This window comes from Sphaerodactylus townsendi, linkage group LG02 (genome assembly GCF_021028975.2).
Source record: "Sphaerodactylus townsendi isolate TG3544 linkage group LG02, MPM_Stown_v2.3, whole genome shotgun sequence".
Taxonomy (NCBI): domain Eukaryota; kingdom Metazoa; phylum Chordata; class Lepidosauria; order Squamata; family Sphaerodactylidae; genus Sphaerodactylus; species Sphaerodactylus townsendi.
In genome coordinates, this window is record NC_059426.1 from 31,309,144 (window position 1) to 31,330,991 (window position 21,848).

Below are 21,848 nucleotides of genomic sequence, written 5' to 3' on the forward strand. Positions count from 1 at the left end.
AAGCTATCAACAGTGCAGTCCTAATCAGAATGACACTCTTGTAAGATAGGTGACTTCAGTGTGCTTAAAATTGCCCTGTCAAAGAGACATTTGCCACATGAACTAGGGCCCCTTCCGCACTTGCAGAATAATGCACTTTCAATCCACTTTCACAATTGTTTGCAAGTGGATTTTGCTATTCCGCACAGTAAAATCCAGCTGCAAAGTGCACTGAAAGTGGATTGAAAGTGCATTATGTTGCATGTGCGGAAGGAACCATTGTGAGCTAATAATGTCTGTTCCAGGTCTGCATCTCTGCTAGCAACCTCCAGATGGGGCTTGAAGTTCCTCCAGAATTACAACTGGACTCCAGAGATCAGTTCATCTGGAGAAAATGTCTTTTGATTGCTAGAGTCTAGGGCAGTGGTTCTCAACCTTTCTAATGCTGTGACCCTTTAATACAGTTCCTCATGTTGTGGTGACCCCCAACCATAATATTATTTGTGTCTCGGTTCCTAAGACCATTGGAAATATGTGTTTTCTGTTGGTCTTAGGCAACCCCTGTGAAAGGGTCATTCGACCCCCAAAGGGGTCACGACCCACAGGTTGAGAACCACTGGTCTAGGGCAATCAGTTCCCTCTGAGCTTTCTTCCCTTCCCTTCCCCTTCCCTTCACTTCCCAAAAGTCACCCTCTGTAGGCACTGCCCTCACATCTCCAGAAACTTCCCAAGTTGGAATTTTCAACTGTATGTGCTACTCTCTCCCTAAACTTCTTATGTGAGCAGGAACAGGTTATAGAGCAGACAACTATTAAAGCAGTTTAACTGCCCCATCCAAGCAGCCAGGTGGCTGGCTGCAGGGCCATGGCCACACCACCCCGCTGCTCCCATAGGGGCTTCCCGGCTGTGTGGGCAGGCTTCCAAAGCAAAATAGCCTCCCTGTTGCTGAGAAGCCCCCCATTGGGCTTAATAGATTTACGGCACCTTTGTAGGTGTTTTAAGTCTAAAGTCCTGGCTGCTGGCATAAGGTGATGAATGACCCGGAGAAACCGAACTACTGTTGGCTCCTCTCCCAACCTTGCCCCTGGCCTGCGCCCATTATGCCAGCGGTGGTAGGGGCACTGGAAGGCTGGTGGCGCATCTGGCACTATATCCTAGTGCCGGGGAGAGCCACAGCAGCTGCACACCAGCGGAATCACCTCTGGCCAGGGGTGTAATGCCCATTGGGCAAGGTGGGCAGCTGCCCAGGGCATCACCTTGTGGGGGGCACCAAAAGTGCAGGGTTCGTTTGGGGGTATTTTAGAGATTTTCTGTTTTTGGCCTGCAGGGGGCGCAGTTTTTAGGCTAGCAGCACCAAAATTTCAGCGTATCATCAGGAGACTGTCCTTATGATACCCCCCACATTTGGTGCAGTTTGGGTCAGGGAGTCCAAAGTTATGGACTCCCAAAGGGGGTGCCCCATCCCCCATTGTTCCAATGGGAGCTAATAGGAGATGGGGGCTACACATTTGAGGGTCCATAACTTTGGCCCCCCTGAACCAAACTGCACCAAACCTGGGGGGTATCACTAGAGCAGTCTCCTGATGAGACCCTGAACATTTTGAGACTGTGACTTCAGAAATATGCCCCCCTCCCCCGCAGCCTGCAATCCCCATTGACAGCAATGCAGAAAACTCAATGCAGAACAAAGATTCTTGGGCAAATTTCTGGGATGTTCCTGCAGGGGGCGCATTTTTGGAAGTATTGGCACCAAAATGTCAGAGTATCATTTGGAGACTGTCCTTATGGCACCCCCCAAGTTTGGTGCAGTTTGGTTCAGGGGGGCCAAAGTTATGGACCCTCAAAAAGGGTGCCCCATCCCCCATTCTTTCCAATGGGAGCTAAGGAGATGGGGCGATATGTCTAAAAATGCACCCCCTGCAGGCACCAATGACCTGGTGCAAAAAAAATTTTTTTGTCATGGTGGAGTGGCCACCCATGGGGGGGCATCCAACTCAGGTTTTGCCCAGGGCTCCAGTTTGCCTTGTTACACCCCTGCCTCTGGCAAATCTGCTGGGGCGGCCGCACACTGCTCCCACGGGCGGATTCACCCCCTCCCTTTTGAATGGGGCCATAAATCAGTTATTCAGTAAATAATAATAGTTCTTAGCATTTTCATAGCACGATTCAGAGTTCAAAGCCCTCCACATAAATAATATTTTTCTGCAATACTTTCAGCATGAAGTAAGCTAGTATTATTATCCCCATCATGAACTGACCTTTTATTTCATGGGGAAGGTTTCTGATGGGCCACTGTTCTGGGTGGGTGCTCAGGCCTGCAAAAGGTGAGGTACATAACAAGGTCTCTTTTCAAGCTACCAGTAGTTTGTTCCAGAACCAGTTAGATTAGATCTGGTTGGCAGTAGCATGGTAGGAGGTGATGGCAGAATTTTAAAAAATGTATTAAAACATTATGCTTTTTCCATTATGCTTGACATTGTGATCCTGCACAAATAGATCCTGCATGCTCCAGGGCTGTTTCAAGGACCCAGTTCTCCTCTCACATTGCAAATGTTTTCTTAATGGTTCCTAGCATATTTGTTGTTGAGATAAAATTGGTACTGGGGATTTCACAGCTCATAGGTTATCTCTCAGTTGGTATATGACACCAACAACCTCTAGAGCACAGGTGTCAAACTCGCGGCCCTCCAGATGTTATGGACTACAGTTCCCATCATCCCATGCCAGCATCATGCTGGCAGGGGATGATGGGAATTGTAGTCCATAACATCTGGAGGGCTGTGAGTTTGACACCTGTGCTCTAGAGAATGCCTGGATGCTCTTTGTAGCTATACCTCCATTGTTCTGCCACATCTCCCCATGCAAATATGCTAGCACAAACTGAGCATCTATCCCATCACTTTGGACTCATGATTTACATTAACCCTACATCTGCTGCAAAGGAAATTCCTCAGCCAGACCAGGGAAACAATACGATTGTAACATGGTGTGTGTGCTGCCCCTTTCATGTGGAATTTTTTTTCTTTTAAGAGCTCCATCAAATAACATACTTGATTTCCCCTTAGGAACCCACTATCGATTGCATGTCAGAAAGTGGCTACAAGCTGGATAAAGTTAGAGGTGAAATTGAATTCCATAATGTAACATTCTACTATCCATCTAGACCTGAAGTAAAGGTAAGTGGTCAGTCTTACTGTTGCAACACAATCTCCAGGTGTTGATCACAGGACCATACCCTTTTCAGGATAAAGATGACACCAGGTTTGAGAATTCATCCACCATTTCTAGATTGGTTCTAGATCTAGATTGGTTCTAGATCTAGTTCTAGATCTAGTTCTGTCCCCAAGGCACTAGGACCCAAGCGGAGCGTTCTACAACAAAAGTCAGTCCAGGAAACGGTAGAAGAATTCTCAAATCTGGTGTCATCTTTTTCTTGAAAAGGGTATAATAATAGCATTTTCCAAATATTGTACCTATCTTTTCTTTTCTTTTCACATTTACAGATTTTAGATAAACTCAGCATGATTATCAAGCCAGGGGAAACAACGGCTTTTGTTGGCCCCAGTGGAGCTGGGAAGAGTACGACTGTGCAACTCATCCAGCGATTCTATGACCCTAACAAAGGCATGGTGAGAACTTGAGCTAAACTTGTTGAAATAAGAATGTTTAATTTTAATCTGAAGAAGAGAAGGCCCTTTCAGCACAAATCTAAGCATCTTTAAGCCCATAAAGGGCACCTTAATGGGAAGGGAAGTGAGTTCTTGAGCACAATCATGAGTGGCTGTAGAAACAGGAACCAGGCTGGGGACATCACTGCCTGCTTATGTCAGTCCTGTGTCAATAAGACTGATGTTAATGGTGCTTGTGTAGCCTAAGAGACCAGCCCCTGAACCAGCCATTCTCAACCAGGGTTCCGTGGTACCCTGGGGTGCCGTGAGCATGTCCCAGGAATACCACGGCAACACTACCGCCCCCCCTTATTTTTGTGGTGTCTCCCACCAGCGCCAGCAAGAACACGGAGCTGGCCCATGGGGCAGGACCTGCCACAAGGTCAGCAGCCACCACCACCCCCAGTGCTTCCCTTCACCCTGGGAGGGGAGGGTGGGGTGTGTGGCAAGCACGGGCAATGGGAAGGGAAGGTGGGGGTGACGGCAGGGGTACCGTGAGAAATGAAGAGTGAGGTCAAGGGTACCCTGACCTCGAAAAGGTTGGGAAACACTGCCCTGAACATTAAGGCAGAAGATGAGAGCAGCCAGAAATCAAACCCACACCAGAATCTAAAACTGGTGAAATTAATTCCATGAGCCCTCAGGAAAGAGGCTTTGGATTTTTGTTTTATTATTATTGGGTGGGGGTATGATAAATAACCTTAGAAAGCAAAGAGCATTTCAAAATCTGTTTATGAAGTCGCATGGATGGGATTAAAGAAAACATAGAGAACAAAGAAAACATCCATTGGATGAATACAGGCCTCTGCCATGAGATTGAATCCATTTCCCACATGAATTTTGTATGCAGCTGGATACTCTGGACAGAATTACATCTTTTGGAAGCAGACCTAAGTTAGACACACACACACACACACACACACACACACACACACACACCCCGATGATAGCTGTTGAATTTTGGAGATTAAAAGGGTCCAACCCTGTGTGAAACAACAAACATGTTCTGATTGGTATTTCCCTGACAATTATTGTTGTTGTGTAGGTAACTCTGGATGGACATGACATCCGCTCGCTTAATATTCAGTGGCTGCGTTCTCTGATTGGCATAGTCGAGCAGGAACCAGTCCTTTTTGCTACCACCATTGCAGAGAACATTCGGTATGGCCGGGATGACGCAACTATGGATGACATCATCACAGCTGCCAAAGAAGCCAACGCCTATAACTTTATCATGGATTTGCCTCTGGTAAAATACATTTCACAAAGTTATAACATTTGGATGTGACCACGTGCCTCCTATAGGCTTTATTTTACTCAGGTCCCTTCTGCACAGCAAATGTATAACGGGTTGCAATAGGGATAAAGGAACCTGTTTTCCTATTTTCAAGTTCACATGCATCCGTGCAGGCAGCAATTGGAACCAAAAGAAACAATCCGGGTTGCTGTTGTGCCTTCACACGGAGACACATCTATTTTTTTAATTACTTCCCACCAGAGGCGTAGCTGGGCCATACTGCACCCAGGGCGCACTCAATGTTTTCCGCCCCCCACCCCCACACACTTAACTTAGTTCAGCCTGAAAGTGCAGGCTGGAAAAAGCATCCTGTTCACTTGAGGCTGAAAACGGCCTGGTGGTAACTACACTTCCCCAGGAGACCTTGGGGCTCGCAAGGTCTCCAGGGAAGTATAGTTCCCACCCAGCTGCTTTTCCAGCCTTCACTCTCAGGCTGAACTAAGGTAATTGTGTGTTGGGGGGGGTGGGGGGGAGCTGCGGGTGAGGGAATTTTTCCACACATACCCAGTCATGCGCCCAGTGCAATGCACACACCCCTTCCCCCTGGTCGCTCCCCCTCTGCTTCCCACTGATGTGTAGCTACGCAGACATGCACAAATGAACCCCCACAGCCATGCTGATGTTCCACGATATGTCCTCAGCAGGGTATAATGTCATATAGTCCATCCTTTGAAACTGTAATTTTCTCTCCAATCTGGAGATCAGCTGTAATTCCAGGACCTATCTGGAAGCTGGCAACAGTTAATAAGCAGTTTGAGGAAGCTAACAGATAACATTCATGTTTCTGCCATCTGCATGCCCATTAGAACTGTCCTGAACATTTCCCTCTCAACAGCTTCCTCAAACTGCTTATTAATTTCCTTTCCATTTTAAGCAGATTGGGGCTCTGATGGGAGAATTTTGAAAAAGGCAGTGTGTAAGAGACAAGCATACATATATGCGATTCTCCATTTTCTTTGAGTTTCTCCTTCAGAAGCCTGGTAGAGAAGCTGAAAGGCAATTTGTTTGCCTTTAGGACTGCAGAGAGGTAAACCTTAAGAAAACTATGAGTGCATGCTTTGAACACGTGTCCTTGGATTACAGTCACTGCAGGTAACTTTTCTGGCCTGGGTAGTGAAGAGCACATAAAGCGATGAGTATGCTTGTGTGTATATATACATACTCACAACTAAAGTCAAAACCAAAGTCAGGTGGAAAACATCCATAGCTTTACAACTGTCTAAATATCTAGGCATTCAACTCATTTCACTCTCAGACCTGAGCATTTTGAGAGCCACAGGTAAGTGGTGGAACATGTGTTCAAAACTTAATCAAAAGAACCTAAGGTAGAAAGGCCAGGAAAGTTTGTTATCTATGCACTTAAAGAGTTTTCAGAATTTGTGGGGATTCTCTGATCTCAAGCAACAAATAAACAACACTGTCCCACTGGCTATGAAGAAATAATGATGTCCTTGCAGTGTATATAATACTTGTGTCCAATAATTTAATACGAAGTGCAGCAAACAAACAAGCAAGAATAACAACACATTCAAGAATACAAGTAATATAAAATGTCCTCTGGAGACTTCAATAAGCAAAGTATGGATTTCACAAGAGTTCACATCCAACTGGGGGAAATATCGCAAAAGAAGACAAGTTTTCCAAGAATTTTCCCCTGTTCCATGGGGCAGAAGCTCCCACTTCCTTGGCCGGAAGAGTTGCTTGATGTATCTGCACTATACTAGTTTTTTCGTGTAACGTATATTGAGGATTCTCTGATCTGACAGAAGGGCAAGTGCCAAAGAGGGGGAAATGTGTGCATAACCGAAAATCAAACCCAAAGGGAATGTACACTCAAAGCAAAGGAGACCACACATGCTTAAATGGCCTATAACTTAGGAGAATTGCTGTCTATCAAGGTGGAAAATATTTTACTTGATTAAATGTGCCGTTGGCCTTATTTGGTATAAAGCAGCACTGTAATATCTTAAGGAAGGGCTTCCCAATCTTGTTAAACCCATGGGCACTTTTGAAAAAATAGGGGGCACCACCAGAAATAATTGACATGGGGAGCCGTCACAAACTTGAAACATAGATTCACAACTCAGCATACAACAGTGCTTCCCTCTCTTCTTTCTCCTCACCATTTTTGCCTTCTCCCCATTTGGGTCAAATACACCATCCTCCAGGGATAGAGTCTAATTAGAGCCTTTTATGAAGACAGCAGGAAAGATGATAGACACCATAGGCCACACAGGCTCCGTGCTGGATATTATTTTCTTAAAGTCTTCTTCTTTTCTGATGGAATGGTATAAAATCTTTTCCTGTGTCCCATGAATCACGCATGAACAGGAGAATTTGCTTTTGTTGCTGTGAATGATCTCTTAGTAGCTCACTTCCCACTTCCCTTGAGGTTGATCCGGAAGTTGAAACTGGTCCAGAATGCAGCAGCCCGGTTGCTTATGCGGGTTACCTTTAAAGATCATATTACCCCTGTATTGCACTGTCTGTACTGGCTCCAGTGGAATTCCGGGTCGTCTTCAAGGTTCTGGTATTAACCTTTAGGGCCCTTCACAGCTTGGGGCCCTCATACCTGCAGGACCGTCTTACCCCAAACAGGCCACTGAGTTCTGCGGCGGCAGAGTTACTGGAAGTCCCCTGCCCCTCAATGATGCGGCTGGCCTCTACCCAAGCCAGGGCCTTTACAGCCCTGGCCCCTGCCTAGTGGAAAGCTCTTCCTCCAGCTGTTCGGGCCCTGCGGGACCTTGGTGAGTTCCGCAGGGCCTGTAAAACTTAGTTGTTCCACCGGGCCTTTGGAGAGGCTGGCCATGAATTGGCTGCCCCCTTGTGAGGTCCCTGCCATATTTCGCCATCTTTGGCAATGCTTTTTTCATCTTTTGGCACTGCCGCCCCCTCCCTGCCTTAGGAACGGGCGCCACCAATATGGGATTTTTAAGCTGTCTCTGTTTAGAGATTGGTACTCTGCTTATTGAATTTTAAGGGTTTTTAATTGTTGTTTTAATTATTGACTATGGCTGTTGTTGTTGTAAACCGCCTAGAGCCCTTCAGGGGATGAGGCAGTCTATGAAATCCAAATTAATAATAATAATAATAATAACAACAACAACAACAACAACAACAACAACAATAATAATAACGACAACGACAGCAACGACAGCAACAGCAACAATAACAATGAGATGTTTTTCCTTCACATGCAGAGATGGTCAGATTACTTTTTTGTAGCAAGCAATGTGAGTATCGTGCCAGAGGAGTAAACAACAGACCTGTGTTACCTGTTTTCATATTTCCACCATTTTAGAAATTTGAGACTCTTGTCGGAGAAGGGGGCGGCCAAATGAGTGGAGGCCAGAAGCAAAGGATCGCTATTGCTCGAGCCTTAGTTCGAAACCCCAAAATCCTGCTTCTGGACATGGCTACTTCTGCACTGGATAATGAAAGCGAAGCTACAGTTCAGAGAGCTCTTCATAAGGTTTGCTGCGTTTCAGGGCTACTTCAGTAGGGTGCAGTTTATGGCCAGAAATCTTTTATAACCAGTAATTAACCCCAAGGAGTGGGGGATTGGCTTTCCCTTGGTGGAGTTATTTAAGCAGAAGCTATCAGGGATGGTCTAGCTTTGCATTTCCTGAGCAAGGGGGACATTTGAACTAGGGGACCCTTTGAAGTCTATGATCCCATGAAGATCTTTAACTATATAGTCTTGAAGTGTCTTCTCACTGGCTGTTAAAATGATGATCCAGGATATAGAAGTTAATTAAACAGGATGGTACTGTTCATGCTCTGATACACTAATGGTCTTCCTTGGTTCAAGAAATGTACTCCCTTGTGATTTTGCCATTATGAATGAAAAGCTCCATACAGGCATTGGAGCTCTGCCCCCTTAAGGCACTGGTGTACAGCAACTTGAACCAGACATAGTCTATTAGATCTTCATACAGGAAGGAGATGGCCAATGATTTTCCAAATATCGCTTTAGAATTACTGTTTTTAAAACTGGGAAGAGACATAAAGGGACATAGATTATGATTAAGATATCTGCTCTTTGTACCATGCAAACCTTTCAGCTAATTTAAAAATGGGAGAAGGGAGCAATTTTTTTCAGTTTAGGGAATATTCAGACTCCATTTGCCAGCAGTGCTCTTTATCACTTTTTGCCTGTCTCTGCTGCTCTAGGCTCGCTTGGGACGCACTGTTATCTCAATTGCTCATCGACTGTCCACCATCAAAACAGCAGATGTCATCATTGGTTTTGAGCATGGGAGAGCCGTGGAAAGAGGGACACATGATGACCTTTTAGAACGGAAAGGGGTTTATTTCACACTGGTGACTTTGCAAAGCCAGGGAGACAAAGCGCTGGTTGAAACGTCTCTCCGAGGCAGGTCCCTTATTTGACTTTAAAATAAGTTCACAAACACATACTAAAATCACATTTTCATAATTCCTTTGATTTGATCTGTTATTCATTTAATAACCACCCTCGGCAAATATGTTCCAAATAGGCCCGTTTACTGTTCTATAGTCTATTATTACATACAATGGAGATATCTAGTATAGTGTTGGAATATGCTGACATCACTTTGTATGTCCTGGCACTCCTCTAAAGTGGAATGCCTGGTCTTTCTGGGTTATACGGGTGCTAAGTATTAAAGGATGGATACATGTAATCTTAAGAATTGTAATGGGGAAATTCCCCTTCCCCTCCTCAACCTCACATTAATTTTTTCCACACCTTTCCTAGAGGAAAAAGTTGCATCTTTCTGAAAATTTAGACTAGATGAAGACCAGATCTTGCTGTGCTATATAAGACAAATTGCTGCCTTGAGAAGCCTCAATTTGCCTGGAGGCCAGCCTCAATTTGCCTGGAGGCCAGCCTCAATTTGCCTGGAGGCCAGCAAAGAAGGGGGTTTAATCCTTCAATCTCCACTAGCTCCCATGCTCTGTCATTTGCATTTGAAAGAAAGAAGAACCCAGTCATTTTTCATTTACAGTGCTTTGACAAAGCAGGAAGTCCTGTTTTGGTAAAATTAAGTAGATAGTGAAAGGTTAAGCCCTTTCTCTACACAGTCCCAGTGAAACAAACTGAAACAGAACAGACTTGCAACATGTTTAACCCTTGGTTATTTTCCAAGAAAATCTAAAAAAAAAACCAACAAGTGAGGGAACAGAACTCCTTTCCTACCACCACCAGAACTAGGGTTACCAACTTCCAGGTGGGGTCTGGAATTCTCCTAGAATTGCAATGGATCTCCAGACTATTGATATCAGTTTTCCTGGCGTAAATGGCAACTTTGAAGGGAAGATACTATGCATCACAACACCACTAAGCTCCCGACCCTCCCTGCTCCAAACTCTACGCTTCCCAGGCATAGCCCCCAGATCTCCCGATATTTTCCAAGCTATATATGCTAAAACTAATCTCTGCCACCCCTTAAAAACAAGCAAACATTTTCTGTCAGGAAGCCTAGGACCTGCACTTTTTTTTGCCTCAACATAGCATGGCTTTCAAACACTCCCAGTCCTAAACCACTATTAGAAGTGTCAGGCAAACAACTGAATCAGGTGAATCAGACAGGAAGGGATTTGTGAACAGAAACACTTGTAAATAAATGGTTGCCTTAGAGAAAAGCTGATGAAAAAAAATAACTGATCTGGTTTTCTTTATTTCTCACAAGCTTCTGGGGTATTTATTTTCCCAGGATCTGAACCAACACTTGAGAAAGTGGAGTCTTTCAGTAGGGGAAGCTATCAGGCCAGCTTGAGGTAAGCCTTTAGAAATGAAGGAGGACTGTGCAAATTTACCTGTGGCTTGTGCGTGATATCTTAGCTTACCTGGCAATAATGATCGCTTATAGAACCCACCACAATAAAATCACAACAGCATGATGAACAGTGAAGCCAGAGAGCTCCAACTAATCTTGGTGGATATAGTAAACAGCATCTTCTCTACCAGACAGCAAAAGATTTTGTAGTATGTGCTGCAAGAATTCAGCAGTGATTCATGGGACATAATATCCGAGCCCCCACCACTGAGAATAGCTGAAGGAACAAGGGGAGGCAGTGCCTTTTCTGGCTGGTGTAAGGATGTTATCCTCCAAGTGGGACCTGTGAATCCTCTGGAATTAAATTCAACTCCTTACTACAGAGATCAGTTCCCGTTGAGAACATGGCTGCTTTGGGGAGGGGGGAGGGGCTCTGTGGCATTATACCCCACTGAAATCCCTTTCCTCCATCTCGATAATCCCAGGAGTTTCCCAACATGGATTTGGCAACCCTACCCCCATTCCTTGCTGGTGGCCAAGGGTGACTGACAACCCTATGGCCAACTCTGGGAGGCACCAGTGGTGTTCTTTGGCCTATATGCAGCATTGTGAGGGTACACAGCTACTAAGCAGGTAATGGAACCTGGTAAGGGCACAGGGTGGTGATGTCATTGGATTAATTGGCAGTGGTGTTTATTTTCTTTCTTTGAAGTCATCTAGTCCAATGGCTATGGCATGTCTGGATTACTTATTCCTTGACATTCCTTAAGAGAAACAAGAACATGCCAACAAATGTGGAAAATAAAACAAGAGCCCACAGATTGAAAATGCTTCCACTAGCTGCTTTGTACCTGTGCAATGTTGTGGCATGGCCCTAGCAGCACCGTCATTGCCTCGTAAAGCCCACTAGCCTGAGCACTCAAAACTGGGCCTGGGGATATTCCTTGTGATCCTGATATCTTTCAGTGACACTTTGTGGTGGGGGCTGGGATATTTACTGAGACCTACTCCATAAGCTGCTCCTGCTGCAGTTATTTTTGCTTTAATATTATCCACATTGTAAGTACACATGGTATGCAAATAAACACAAGTGCAGCAAAAGCAAATGATTAATACTTTGCAGTCTTTACCTGTGCCAAGTTTTGCATGTTAGGAATGCAAAACATATTTGTGAGTTCCAGTTCTCTGATTGAAAATGCAGTGAATGTATTCAAAATGGTGGACTGGAGGATGGATTCAAAATACAGCAACATATTTCCTAACAGTTAATGTAGATCTGTTAAAAGGAAGGAAAACAATGTACACTTGTTAGAAAATAGCAAGCTGTTCTTTCCTTTGAAAGGAGGTCACACCATTTCTTCTTCCAAAATACCATAGCCTGTGGACACCCTCTTTGCCCCTGAACAGCAAGGTTTTCTATGTAGGACATTACATGCCAAACTGTCACTTTGCATTAAATGTAAAGTCCTACCTACCCAGGAATGAGAGGGACTATTTGTCTCCTGTGAACCTACCTATTCATTAAGATATTCCATAGATATTCTCTGGGATATCCTTCCATCTGAAAGCAACAGGGCCTTTTTGGCAGTGGTACCGCATCTCTGTAATACTTTTCTCAAGAAGTATTCCATCTTGGGGTTTATTGACTTTTAGGTTCTAGGTCAGTGATGGCGAACCTTTGGCACTCCAGATGTTATGGACTACAATTCCCATCAGCCCCTGCCAATTGGGCATGCTGGCAGGGGCTGATGGGAATTGTAGTCCATAACATCTGGAGTGCCAAAGGTTCGCCACCACGGTTCTAGGTGAAGACCTCTTTATCTCATCAGGTGTTTAGTGGATAGTTCTGATTTTATCTAATTTTTGTTTCAGTTGATGCCTGTTTTAATTTGAGCCATTAGGTTATGCTTCTGGCTTGTTATATACGTTTTTAGTATCACTTTAAATCTTCTGTTGTTGAAGGTTTTATTGATAACGTTTCTGAATTTTGTTAGCTCTTTTAGCAAACTCATTATTTAGATAAGCAGGGTAAAAAAAAGTGAATCCCTTTCAAAATACACCTCAATCACACCCTCTACTGAAACAACAACCCCAAGTGTGCAGAAAAGTAACTTCATATATCCTTTATGCACAAGAAAGGCAGTATGGTATAGTGGTTGGAAAGTGCTGGACTGGGTTCTGGGAGCCCCATGTTCCAACAGAAATCCCTTCCACCAGCATAATTAATCCATGACTTCCAAGCCATTGAATTAAAGGTCTCGAACAAAATCTTTTGTTTTTACTTGTAGAGAAGGTGAAGTAGACAATTGCAGAAAAGGTGAAATGGCCTATTATGTCTGTAAGTGTATGCCTGTAAGTGTAAAATGTGAAATGTTTTACGTTAATAAAACCTGCATGCAATGAAACATGTCACCTGGAATCTCTTGGGGTCTGACATGTTTTTTAAAAAGAAAAGAATGAGCACACCACGAGAATTAGTACTTTCCAGAGGGTCATAATATGACTACTCTTGCTCAGAATTATTCAATATAACTTTGTTTCTGTACAAAGAATTCTTGAATTCATCTTCCCAGTTAAGCTGAAGCACTTGGCTGCAAGCCACTCAGGAAAGGAAAGAGGAAGAATATCTAAATTTCTATATGTTCACTTCTGCTTTGTTCTGAACTGAGAATTGTAAGCACTATTTCACAAAAGCAGTAATAATCTTGCAGTTCACACTGTTTAGAAATGTGTGAGCCTTTTTATGGGCACAATAGGCTGTTTGTATGCTTTATAAGTAGATTTACCAAAACATTGCGGATCTTTCCCCTTCTGCTGCTATGCAGTCCATTATGAACAGATATGAAAATGTCTAGGTTGCAGTTCTGACTTTTGTGTTTCCCCTTCTGTTGCTATGCAATCCATTATGAAAAGGTATGAAAATGTCTAGGTTGCAGTTCTAACTTTTGTGTTCATGAAAGATTCTCTCTGGGAAGCTGCATTGGAAGTTATGTTCTCCTTCTTGCATTTTCAAGATGCAAGTGGGAAAGGAAGAATAGAATAGTATACCCAGGTATCTCTGTAATGGCTAAACCATTAGACATGAAACTGAAGCACTGACTTGTAGAGCAGAATTAGGATCAAATTTTTTTCAGCTGCCAAAAAACCCATTGAACAGCTCATTGAGGGGGTTATATGTCTGGGGTTCTGGGTAATACATGTCAAAACCACAGCAGAAGGAAATCAAATGTCAGACTCTGGTGCTATTTTATCCCACTGTCTTCCATGTTGGCTTCCATATTGACAGTACTGGTTTCTTAGAATTTTTTTTCTCCGAGGTTTAGGACTGCATGTGTACTGGTATGGCTGTGTGTTACTGTTCCCAGGGGAGCAACAGACGCTCCCTGGGATCATTTCAGAGGCGGGAAATGGAAGGGAGGTATATACCTCTTTGCCCCATGCACAATGATCGAGATCCAAAGTAGGGGCCTAGCGCACATGTGAAGCATGGATCTCCCAGAACATGTCTGCTGCCCAACCGGGGGATGTGTCTGGAAATGTGACTCAGAAACAGGCAATGGCAGACTGCCTCTTAATTTGTCTTGAAACAACACCAGGGATTGCCATAAGTCAGCTGTGACTTGATAGCAAAAAAAAATATGGCCCCAGGAATTCTCCTTTTTCTGTTTCACAGAGCCTCCCTTCGACATCGTTCCAGATCTCAGTTGTCCAATTTAGTACCTGACCATCCAAGGTCAATTGCCGGAGACCATTTAGAGCCCTACTATAGCGCAACTGAGTATGACGAGGATTCTAGCCTACTGAAAAAGGTTAGTCGTATTCTTTACTAAACAACATCTTAGCAACGTTTCCTGTTTTCTGATCCTGATACATTTCTTAATTTCACACTGGAAGGGAAATCCTTCCTTAGGGTCCATGCTGTACAATATAAAAGGCAGAATATCAATGTACTAATTAAGTGAACATGGAAGAAAATATTAGTCATCAAGGAAAAACTGGATAGAGGGGAGAGTGTTCTTATTATTTAGCAAGTTATTGAAGGGGTAGAGTAACAAAGACTGTTCTTGCAAACTGATGTCTGTGAATTCATTTAATTAGAAATTCCATTGCGGGTAGAGGTGTGGCCCTTCCCGCTCAGGTTACGTGATTCCAGCAGTTGAAATAAAAACTAGACAACCATATTTTGTGTGGGTAGTCAAATTGGCCACAGCCGAAGATGTTTATTGCCAGAAAGCACAGGAACCCAAAATGGGGACGTGATCAAGCCTCTGAGCAGCTCGAGTGCTGTCCCCCAGAGAAAATGGTTCCTCCAGCCCGCCTGCTGGAGGAATAAGCATTAGCAGAAGATTGAAGTGAGGCATTCCAGACTTGCGAAGTGCCCATGACTGGAGCCCCTTCCAAGTCTCGCTGGGAAAGGGGAGCAAGCTTCCTAGCCCCCCGCGGGGCATCCCAACTGTATGCTTGCTCCACCCCTACTTCTTAAGGAGGTGCAACCAAGCAGGGGAGCTCCCCAAGCTCCCCTTTCCAGCAGATCACCCCCCCCCCATGCGCAAATCGCCACAGAGCCGGACGGAGGGATGAACCCGTCCCTTGGCTCCTGCCAAATGCTTCCTATGCTTTCAGGAATCACACAATTCCTCTCTAAGGCTACTCAGTCATAAACCCATTCCACGTTGTGATAAGTGAACCCCATCCTGCCTGCCTCTGCCTTAAATGAGATGTCGTGATGTGGAGCGCCCCCCCCCCCCCAGTCTTGAACGAAGTGCATTACCACCCGGCATGTCCTTACTTTGGCTCCATTCACCCGACGCAGGTCCACAGCTCCCCTCCAGATGCGACGCTTCAGCAAATGCGACCAAAAGATCAGGGTTTCAGGCAGCAGCTGGTTAATGGAGTCACTGTCAGGGCCCGGCTCCTGCGCACACGCAGACTGGGCCCGAGGCCTCCCAGCACACGCACCTGCGTGCGCCATCCCCAAAAGCCACCTGTCAGCCCATAGATGGGCAGACAGTCTTCACTGGGGCCCCCTCTGCCTCCCGCAATGGCGGCTGCATTCGAGGCACGGCCGCGCTTTATGAATTATGACATGTTCAGTTATTTTGTAAGGATCTAAGATTCTAAAATATTCTAAGGATCCTTATACACAATTGCCTACGGGATGGAATGTCCGACGATGAATCCCCAGCCAATGGGTGTAACATTCCATCCTGTCCCCACCCACCTTCCCCCAACTCAGGAAACTCCCCTGCACCAAACAATATGAGCTGCTCTCCTGAGGGGAAGAGAGAGGAGGAGGTTTACTATGAGCCCTCCTGGAAAGCTGCACTCGTATTCTCCAATATATCTGTGAGAAATCGGGACATCATGAAAAACTGCCAACTAATGGTGCTGTTGGGGAATTGTTTCCCTATTTGGCTAATAAGCAGAGTGAGAGGAAAGACCAGGAGACTTTTGCTGTGATTATAAAAAGAAACTTTACTTAACTAAATCAGGGTAGGGTACACATGGAATAAACATAACAAATCCCTGGTGCTGGGATTCTAGACACAAGACGTTAGACTGCAGAACTTTTAGGACATGTGAGCCCACACATAGCTAGGCCTGAGGCATTATTCACCTCTTAAGGTGAATCCATCTTACAAGTAGCAAAGAAAAGGAACAGTGAGTGTGAGACAAAGGAACATAGTTAACTTTATAACCTCTGACCTACCTGCTCTGCCTCACATAAGCAATGTCGGATTAACTGCCCAATGACTAATCAATGAATAGATAGCAAGACACTGACCTCACTATCTAATTAACATGCACACAGTTAACCCCTTGTTGTCAGGATTGTGACAGACACTTGCAAATCCTAACAGGTGCATGGTTGCATTGCTTTCCTACAGCACTCAAAGGAAAGATCTACAAGGCAGGAGACACACATATAGCTTGGACAACATCCTTCTATATGTCCTTGCAACTCTCTCTTGCGACGGTGTAAACAAGCAGGAAGACAAGATGCTCAGAACATCTTATGTTTGGTGCTGCTATGAGATTAATCCATTAGTAATAGCACGCTGTTTTTGTATTCAATGTGTCTTCTATTTTTAAAGGAATGTATTCCTGAAGAAGTAGAACCAGCTGATGTTACCAGAATTTTAAAATACAATGCCCCAGAATGGCCTTACATGGTGCTCGGATCCTTAGGGGCAGCTGGCAATGGAGCAGTCAATCCACTCTATGCTTTGCTGTTCAGTCAGATTATTGGAGTAAGTCACACTTATTTGTATTTCCTTGCACTGAGTAGTATTAATGTTATACTATACAGTATAAACATACTGAAATGAATGGTACAACACCAATATGCTAATTTCATCTCTGATAGTTCACCCCTACTTCTTATGTTATCATATTTTTGCAGGTTTATGGAAATTCCTACAAGCTATTCCTTCGTATGCACACAAAATTCTCTTGCATAAGTAAAGCAAATATCTGGTGACTAGCAGCATAGCCCATTGCAGGGGAGACGCAGTGGGCCTTAGCAAAGGACAGGAGAGGAAGCATACCCCCCTGCAATGGGCTTTACCGGAGAACCAGCGTGGTGTAGTGGTTAAGAGAAGGTGGATTCTAATCTGGTGGACCGGGTTTGATTCCCCACTCCTCCACCTGAGTGGCAGAGGCTTATCTGGTGAACCAGATGTGTTTCCGCACTCCTACATTCCTGCTGGGTGACCTTGGGCCAGTCACAGTTCTCTCAGGACTCTCTCAGCCCCACCTTCCTCGCAAGATTGTTGTGGGGAGAGGAAGGGAAAGGAGCTTGTAAGCCACCTTGAGTCTCCTTACAGGAGAGAAAGGTGGGGTATAAATCCAAACTCTTCTCCTTCTGTAGCTGGCCTCCCCCTCCCCACATGACATTTGCCATCTACCTGGTTCTGAGTCTGTGGCTTGGGGGTGGGAGAGGTAGGACAGGTGTGGCTTGAAGTAGGTGGTAAGGTGAGGATGGGGGGTGGAGATGAGTGGTTTGGGTTGGGGGAGGATGGCAAGGTGAGCCTTGGGGTGGGGAGGATGGAATGGGGTGGCTTGGGTGGCAAGAGGATTCAAAGGTGAGGCTTCAGGTGGCAGGAGGGTTGGATGATGAGGTGTGGGGTGTGGAGAGGGTTGAACTGTGAGGTTTGGAGGGGGGGAGGGTAGAATGGGGGCCTGAGCTAGCTGCCGGGGGTGGGAGGTGGGAGGAAATTTCTAGAGGCTTAAGGGTAGAGCCTGGAGAGGTTGAGTTTTAGGGAGTGGAGGGACCACAACAGGAGAGTCCACCCTCCAAAGAAACCATTTTCTCCAGGAACTGTTTTCTGTAGTCTTAAGATTAGTTGTCATGCCAGAAGATATCCGGGCCCCACCTGGAGACTAGCAATCCTAGCTCATCATTTCAGACCCCTCCTCTCCTGAATTAGCCCTTGCCTCTTCCTTATGCCCCTTGCCCCAGTGGGACGAATTTGATAAAGGTACAGAGATCTGGTAGAGCTCATGGTCAAAAACAATTCCATCCCAAACCAACCTAAAACTATCGGATTCATGAAATTCGATGAGTCTCCCAAAACTATGGGCCCCATCCAAAGGAGGGCCACATTCAGCCTCGCACAGCCACACTGGTGGATTTGCCATCGCCGGGGCACTTGCCCTGGCAAAGGGGCAAATCCACCGACATGAAGCCACAGTGGCCCTCCCCAGCACTGAGATGCCATGCAGGATATCTCACCAGCATCTCAGCCCCCCTGCCTCCACCACCAGTGTGGTGGCGGATAGCACTGACAATAGTCAATTTCCACCCAGCCATTTGCTGCCTTACGTCAGCAGCCAGTACTTCAGACTTGAGCCACTGAAAAAGTGGCGTAAGTCTGTTGAGCCCCATGGGGGCTTCTTGGCCGTGGGGGGCTTTTTCACTTTACAAGCCTCTCTATGCTGCCGGGAAGCCTCTACCACAGGAGGCTGCAGAGGGCAGCACAAAAGCATACAGCCTGTTTGCTGTTTTGCTTAGATAAGGCTGTACATGCACCTCACTAGATTTTACAAGCTGAGCGCCTCTATGGAAACACTTCCTAAAAAAAATTAGAAAGTCTGTTGGTAATTGCCCCCACAGAAGACATTCGGCGAAATGCATTGGACAATAATGAACTAAGCAATTCTTGAGAATCTGAGTTTTCACTCAACTCACTCCTCCGACCATTTTTTGGTTCAGCCTTGGGTTTCTTTTTTTTTTTGGTCCTTTTTGCTAAATGATACTGAAAAACAGATGCTGTGTCTTAATCTTCATGTTTATTACATACTAGCGGGGCCCGGCCACGCATTGGATGGGCGATCACCAAGGAAGACTTTGCAGAGGGAAACAGTGGCTCTTGGTTGAGCTTTCATTATTGTTGGCTGCTTTCCCCATTTTGCCAAAGACAACAGGCAGTTTGTTTTCCTCTAAAACAAATGTTTCAGTTGTGGCAAACAAGATCTATATTTCCCTTTGAGGCATGCTTAGTTTGTACCGCTAATGTAGGTCATTATGCATGTCTGAGAAGTATTCCAGTTATATATTCGAATATGTGCGCTAGTACCCATTTAATTTTGCATTTTGAGGTTAACTTTATAGTGATGAAGAGACCACTTTTATCTTTTAAAACACTTTTATCTTTTAAAAAGGTTATTCAGTGCAGAGACTCAGTGGATTCCAGGATATTCCAGACGTTTTCTACTGACTGCCCTGAAAACTCCTTAATATGTTGGCATTTTTCTTCTTTTCCCCAAAGACTTTCTCCATTACTGATGCAAATGAACAAAGAAGACAAATTGACAGCATCTGTGTGCTTTTTGTCATTGTCGGAGTGCTATCATTTCTCACACAGTTCTTGCAGGTAATGACAACTAAACATATTTCTTTATGGCTTTGCACCCAGCGCTTTTCATTTTCACACTTATGGCATGCTTCTTTATAGCTTCATGTGCCAAGTTTACTCACTTTAGGTTCACAAGGGCTCCAGACCACGAAAACATATGCTGCAATAACAGTATAATCCTGAAGTGACACCCTTCTCAATTCATTGAAATTAATGGGATTAGAATGATGCAATTGTATTTGTTAGACTGTAGGGTTCTTTTTGTATGTGCTGCAAGAAACGAAAATGCCTTTGTATTGTCGAAGGCTTTCACGACCGGATTCAACTGGTTCTGGTGGGTTTTCCGGGCTGTGTGGCCGTGGTATGGTAGATCTTGTTCCTAACGTTTTGCCTGCATCTGTGGCTGGTATCTTCAGAGGTGTGTCACAGAGAAAAGTCTGTTTCACACTGTGTCTAGTGAGAAGGGAATGTTTAGCAGTGGCGTAGGAGGTTAAGAGCTCATGTATCTAATCTGGAGGAACCGGGTTTGATTCCCAGCTCTGCCACCTGAGCTGTGGATGCTTATCTGGGGAATTCAGATTAGCTTGTACACTCCCACACACACCAGCTGGGTGACCTTGGGCTAGTCACAGCTCTTCTGAGCTCTCTCAGCCCCACCCATCTCACAGGGTGTTTGTTGTGAGGGGGGAAGGGCAAGGAGATTGTAAGCCCTTTGAGTCTCCTGCAGGAGAGAAAGGGGGATATAAATCCAAACTCCTCCTCCTCCTCTCCTCCTCCTCCTCTCCTCCTCCTCCTCTTCCTCCTCCTCTTCTTCTTCTTCTTCTTCTTCTTCTTCTTCTTCTTCTTCTTCTTCTTCTTCTTCTTCTTCTTCTTCTTCTTCTTCGTGGGGTATATATTGTCCATGTCCCAGGGTGGGGAACCAATCAGTAAGTGTTTGAGTGGAGTTTGCTATGCCTAGGTGTGGTTGAGTGCATTGTATTGTGGGTAAGGTTATCAGTCCATTTTTTAAGTACTGGTAGATGGACCATGGCCACACAGACCGGAAAACCCACCACAGCTAGTAATATCCCTTTATCACTTGCTAATGTCATTTACAATTTCTTCTGTATATAACGCACGTTTTAGGGATATACATTTGCAAAGTCCGGTGAACTGCTTACGAGACGGCTGAGGAAAATCGGTTTCCAAGCTATGCTAGGGCAAGACATTGGCTGGTTTGATGACCACACGAACAGCCCAGGAGCCTTGACTACAAGATTAGCAACAGATGCATCTCAAGTCCAGGGGGTGAGGTGTTTTATATCAAGATGAATTCACATGCAAGGAAGTACCAAATCCACCTAAAGCTGATTGTCTGAAGCATAAATCTATACAGTTATGACAAGATGGTTGTCTGAAGAGATGTAACACAGAATCAGATTTATTAGCCAAATGAATTTGGCTTGAAAGGAGTAGCGGGGGCCATTCTGTTTGAGGCAGCAGAGGCCCGTCTCTAGTGGGGAGAAAATTTGCTTTCCTTGATGCCCCACATCTGGGACTGGGAAAGCTAGGAAAATTGAGCAATTAAGGCTGAAGATGACCCAGTCACACTCTGTGGATGTTGCTGATGAGTGGAGATATTTAAGGATGTTTAGCTATCTAGGCATGAAGAATCAGGGGACTATGGCTGTTCAGACTCTTGAACTGTAAACAGCAGAGACAAATCTAGAAAGTTTTGCAGGGCAAATGGATGAGCCTTCGAATGGAGAATTTCCAAAGTTACAAAACTTTCTGACAGTCGCGGAGCTACAAGGGGACGGGGGGTGCGCCGTGCACCGGGCGCACGCCTGGGGGCACAGAAAATCATCCTCATGCCCCTCCCCCTTCCCCCTGCAGCGCCTCCCCATGGCGCCCCCTCACCCCCCTTCCCACACTTACCTTAGTTCCTTTCCTTTTTCTTGAACTTTTTCAGGCTGCAAAAGGCCTGTTCACAGTAAAAAGCAGGATCTGAGACTACAGTTCTAAGAGGAAGACCTTGGGAGGGCTCTACAAGGTCTCCTGGGAAAATATAATTCCCATCAGGCCGTTTTACCAATGTGACAAACGCCTTCTTCTAACCTAAAATTCTAGAAAAAACAAAAGAACTGAAGACAGAATAATGAGAAAGGAAAAGAGGCATCCAGCCGAGAAGAAACTGGGGGGGGCAGAAAATACAAGAGATGCTTGCTTACCGGTAACATGTTTGTACTACACCTCTGCTTTCTGAACAACAGTTATATCGTTTTGAGGGGCATTTGTGATCTGTTTT

The 21,848-nt window shown here is 45.0% G+C and overlaps 1 protein-coding gene across 2 annotated transcripts in view; it reads left to right on the forward strand.

Moving 5' to 3' along the window:
• ABCB11 (ATP binding cassette subfamily B member 11) overlaps positions 1-21,848 on the forward strand; it is an 87,687-nt gene that overhangs the window by 59,879 nt on the left and 5,960 nt on the right. For both annotated transcript variants that reach the window (XM_048486031.1, XM_048486032.1), the window contains 10 exons: positions 3,045-3,155; positions 3,483-3,608; positions 4,693-4,896; positions 8,246-8,416; positions 9,118-9,319; positions 10,641-10,704; positions 14,377-14,512; positions 16,799-16,954; positions 19,475-19,579; positions 20,687-20,848. In XM_048486031.1, coding sequence (XP_048341988.1) covers positions 3,045-3,155; positions 3,483-3,608; positions 4,693-4,896; positions 8,246-8,416; positions 9,118-9,319; positions 10,641-10,704; positions 14,377-14,512; positions 16,799-16,954; positions 19,475-19,579; positions 20,687-20,848 — 1,437 coding nt within the window. The remainder of the gene's footprint in view (positions 1-3,044; positions 3,156-3,482; positions 3,609-4,692; positions 4,897-8,245; positions 8,417-9,117; positions 9,320-10,640; positions 10,705-14,376; positions 14,513-16,798; positions 16,955-19,474; positions 19,580-20,686; positions 20,849-21,848) is intronic.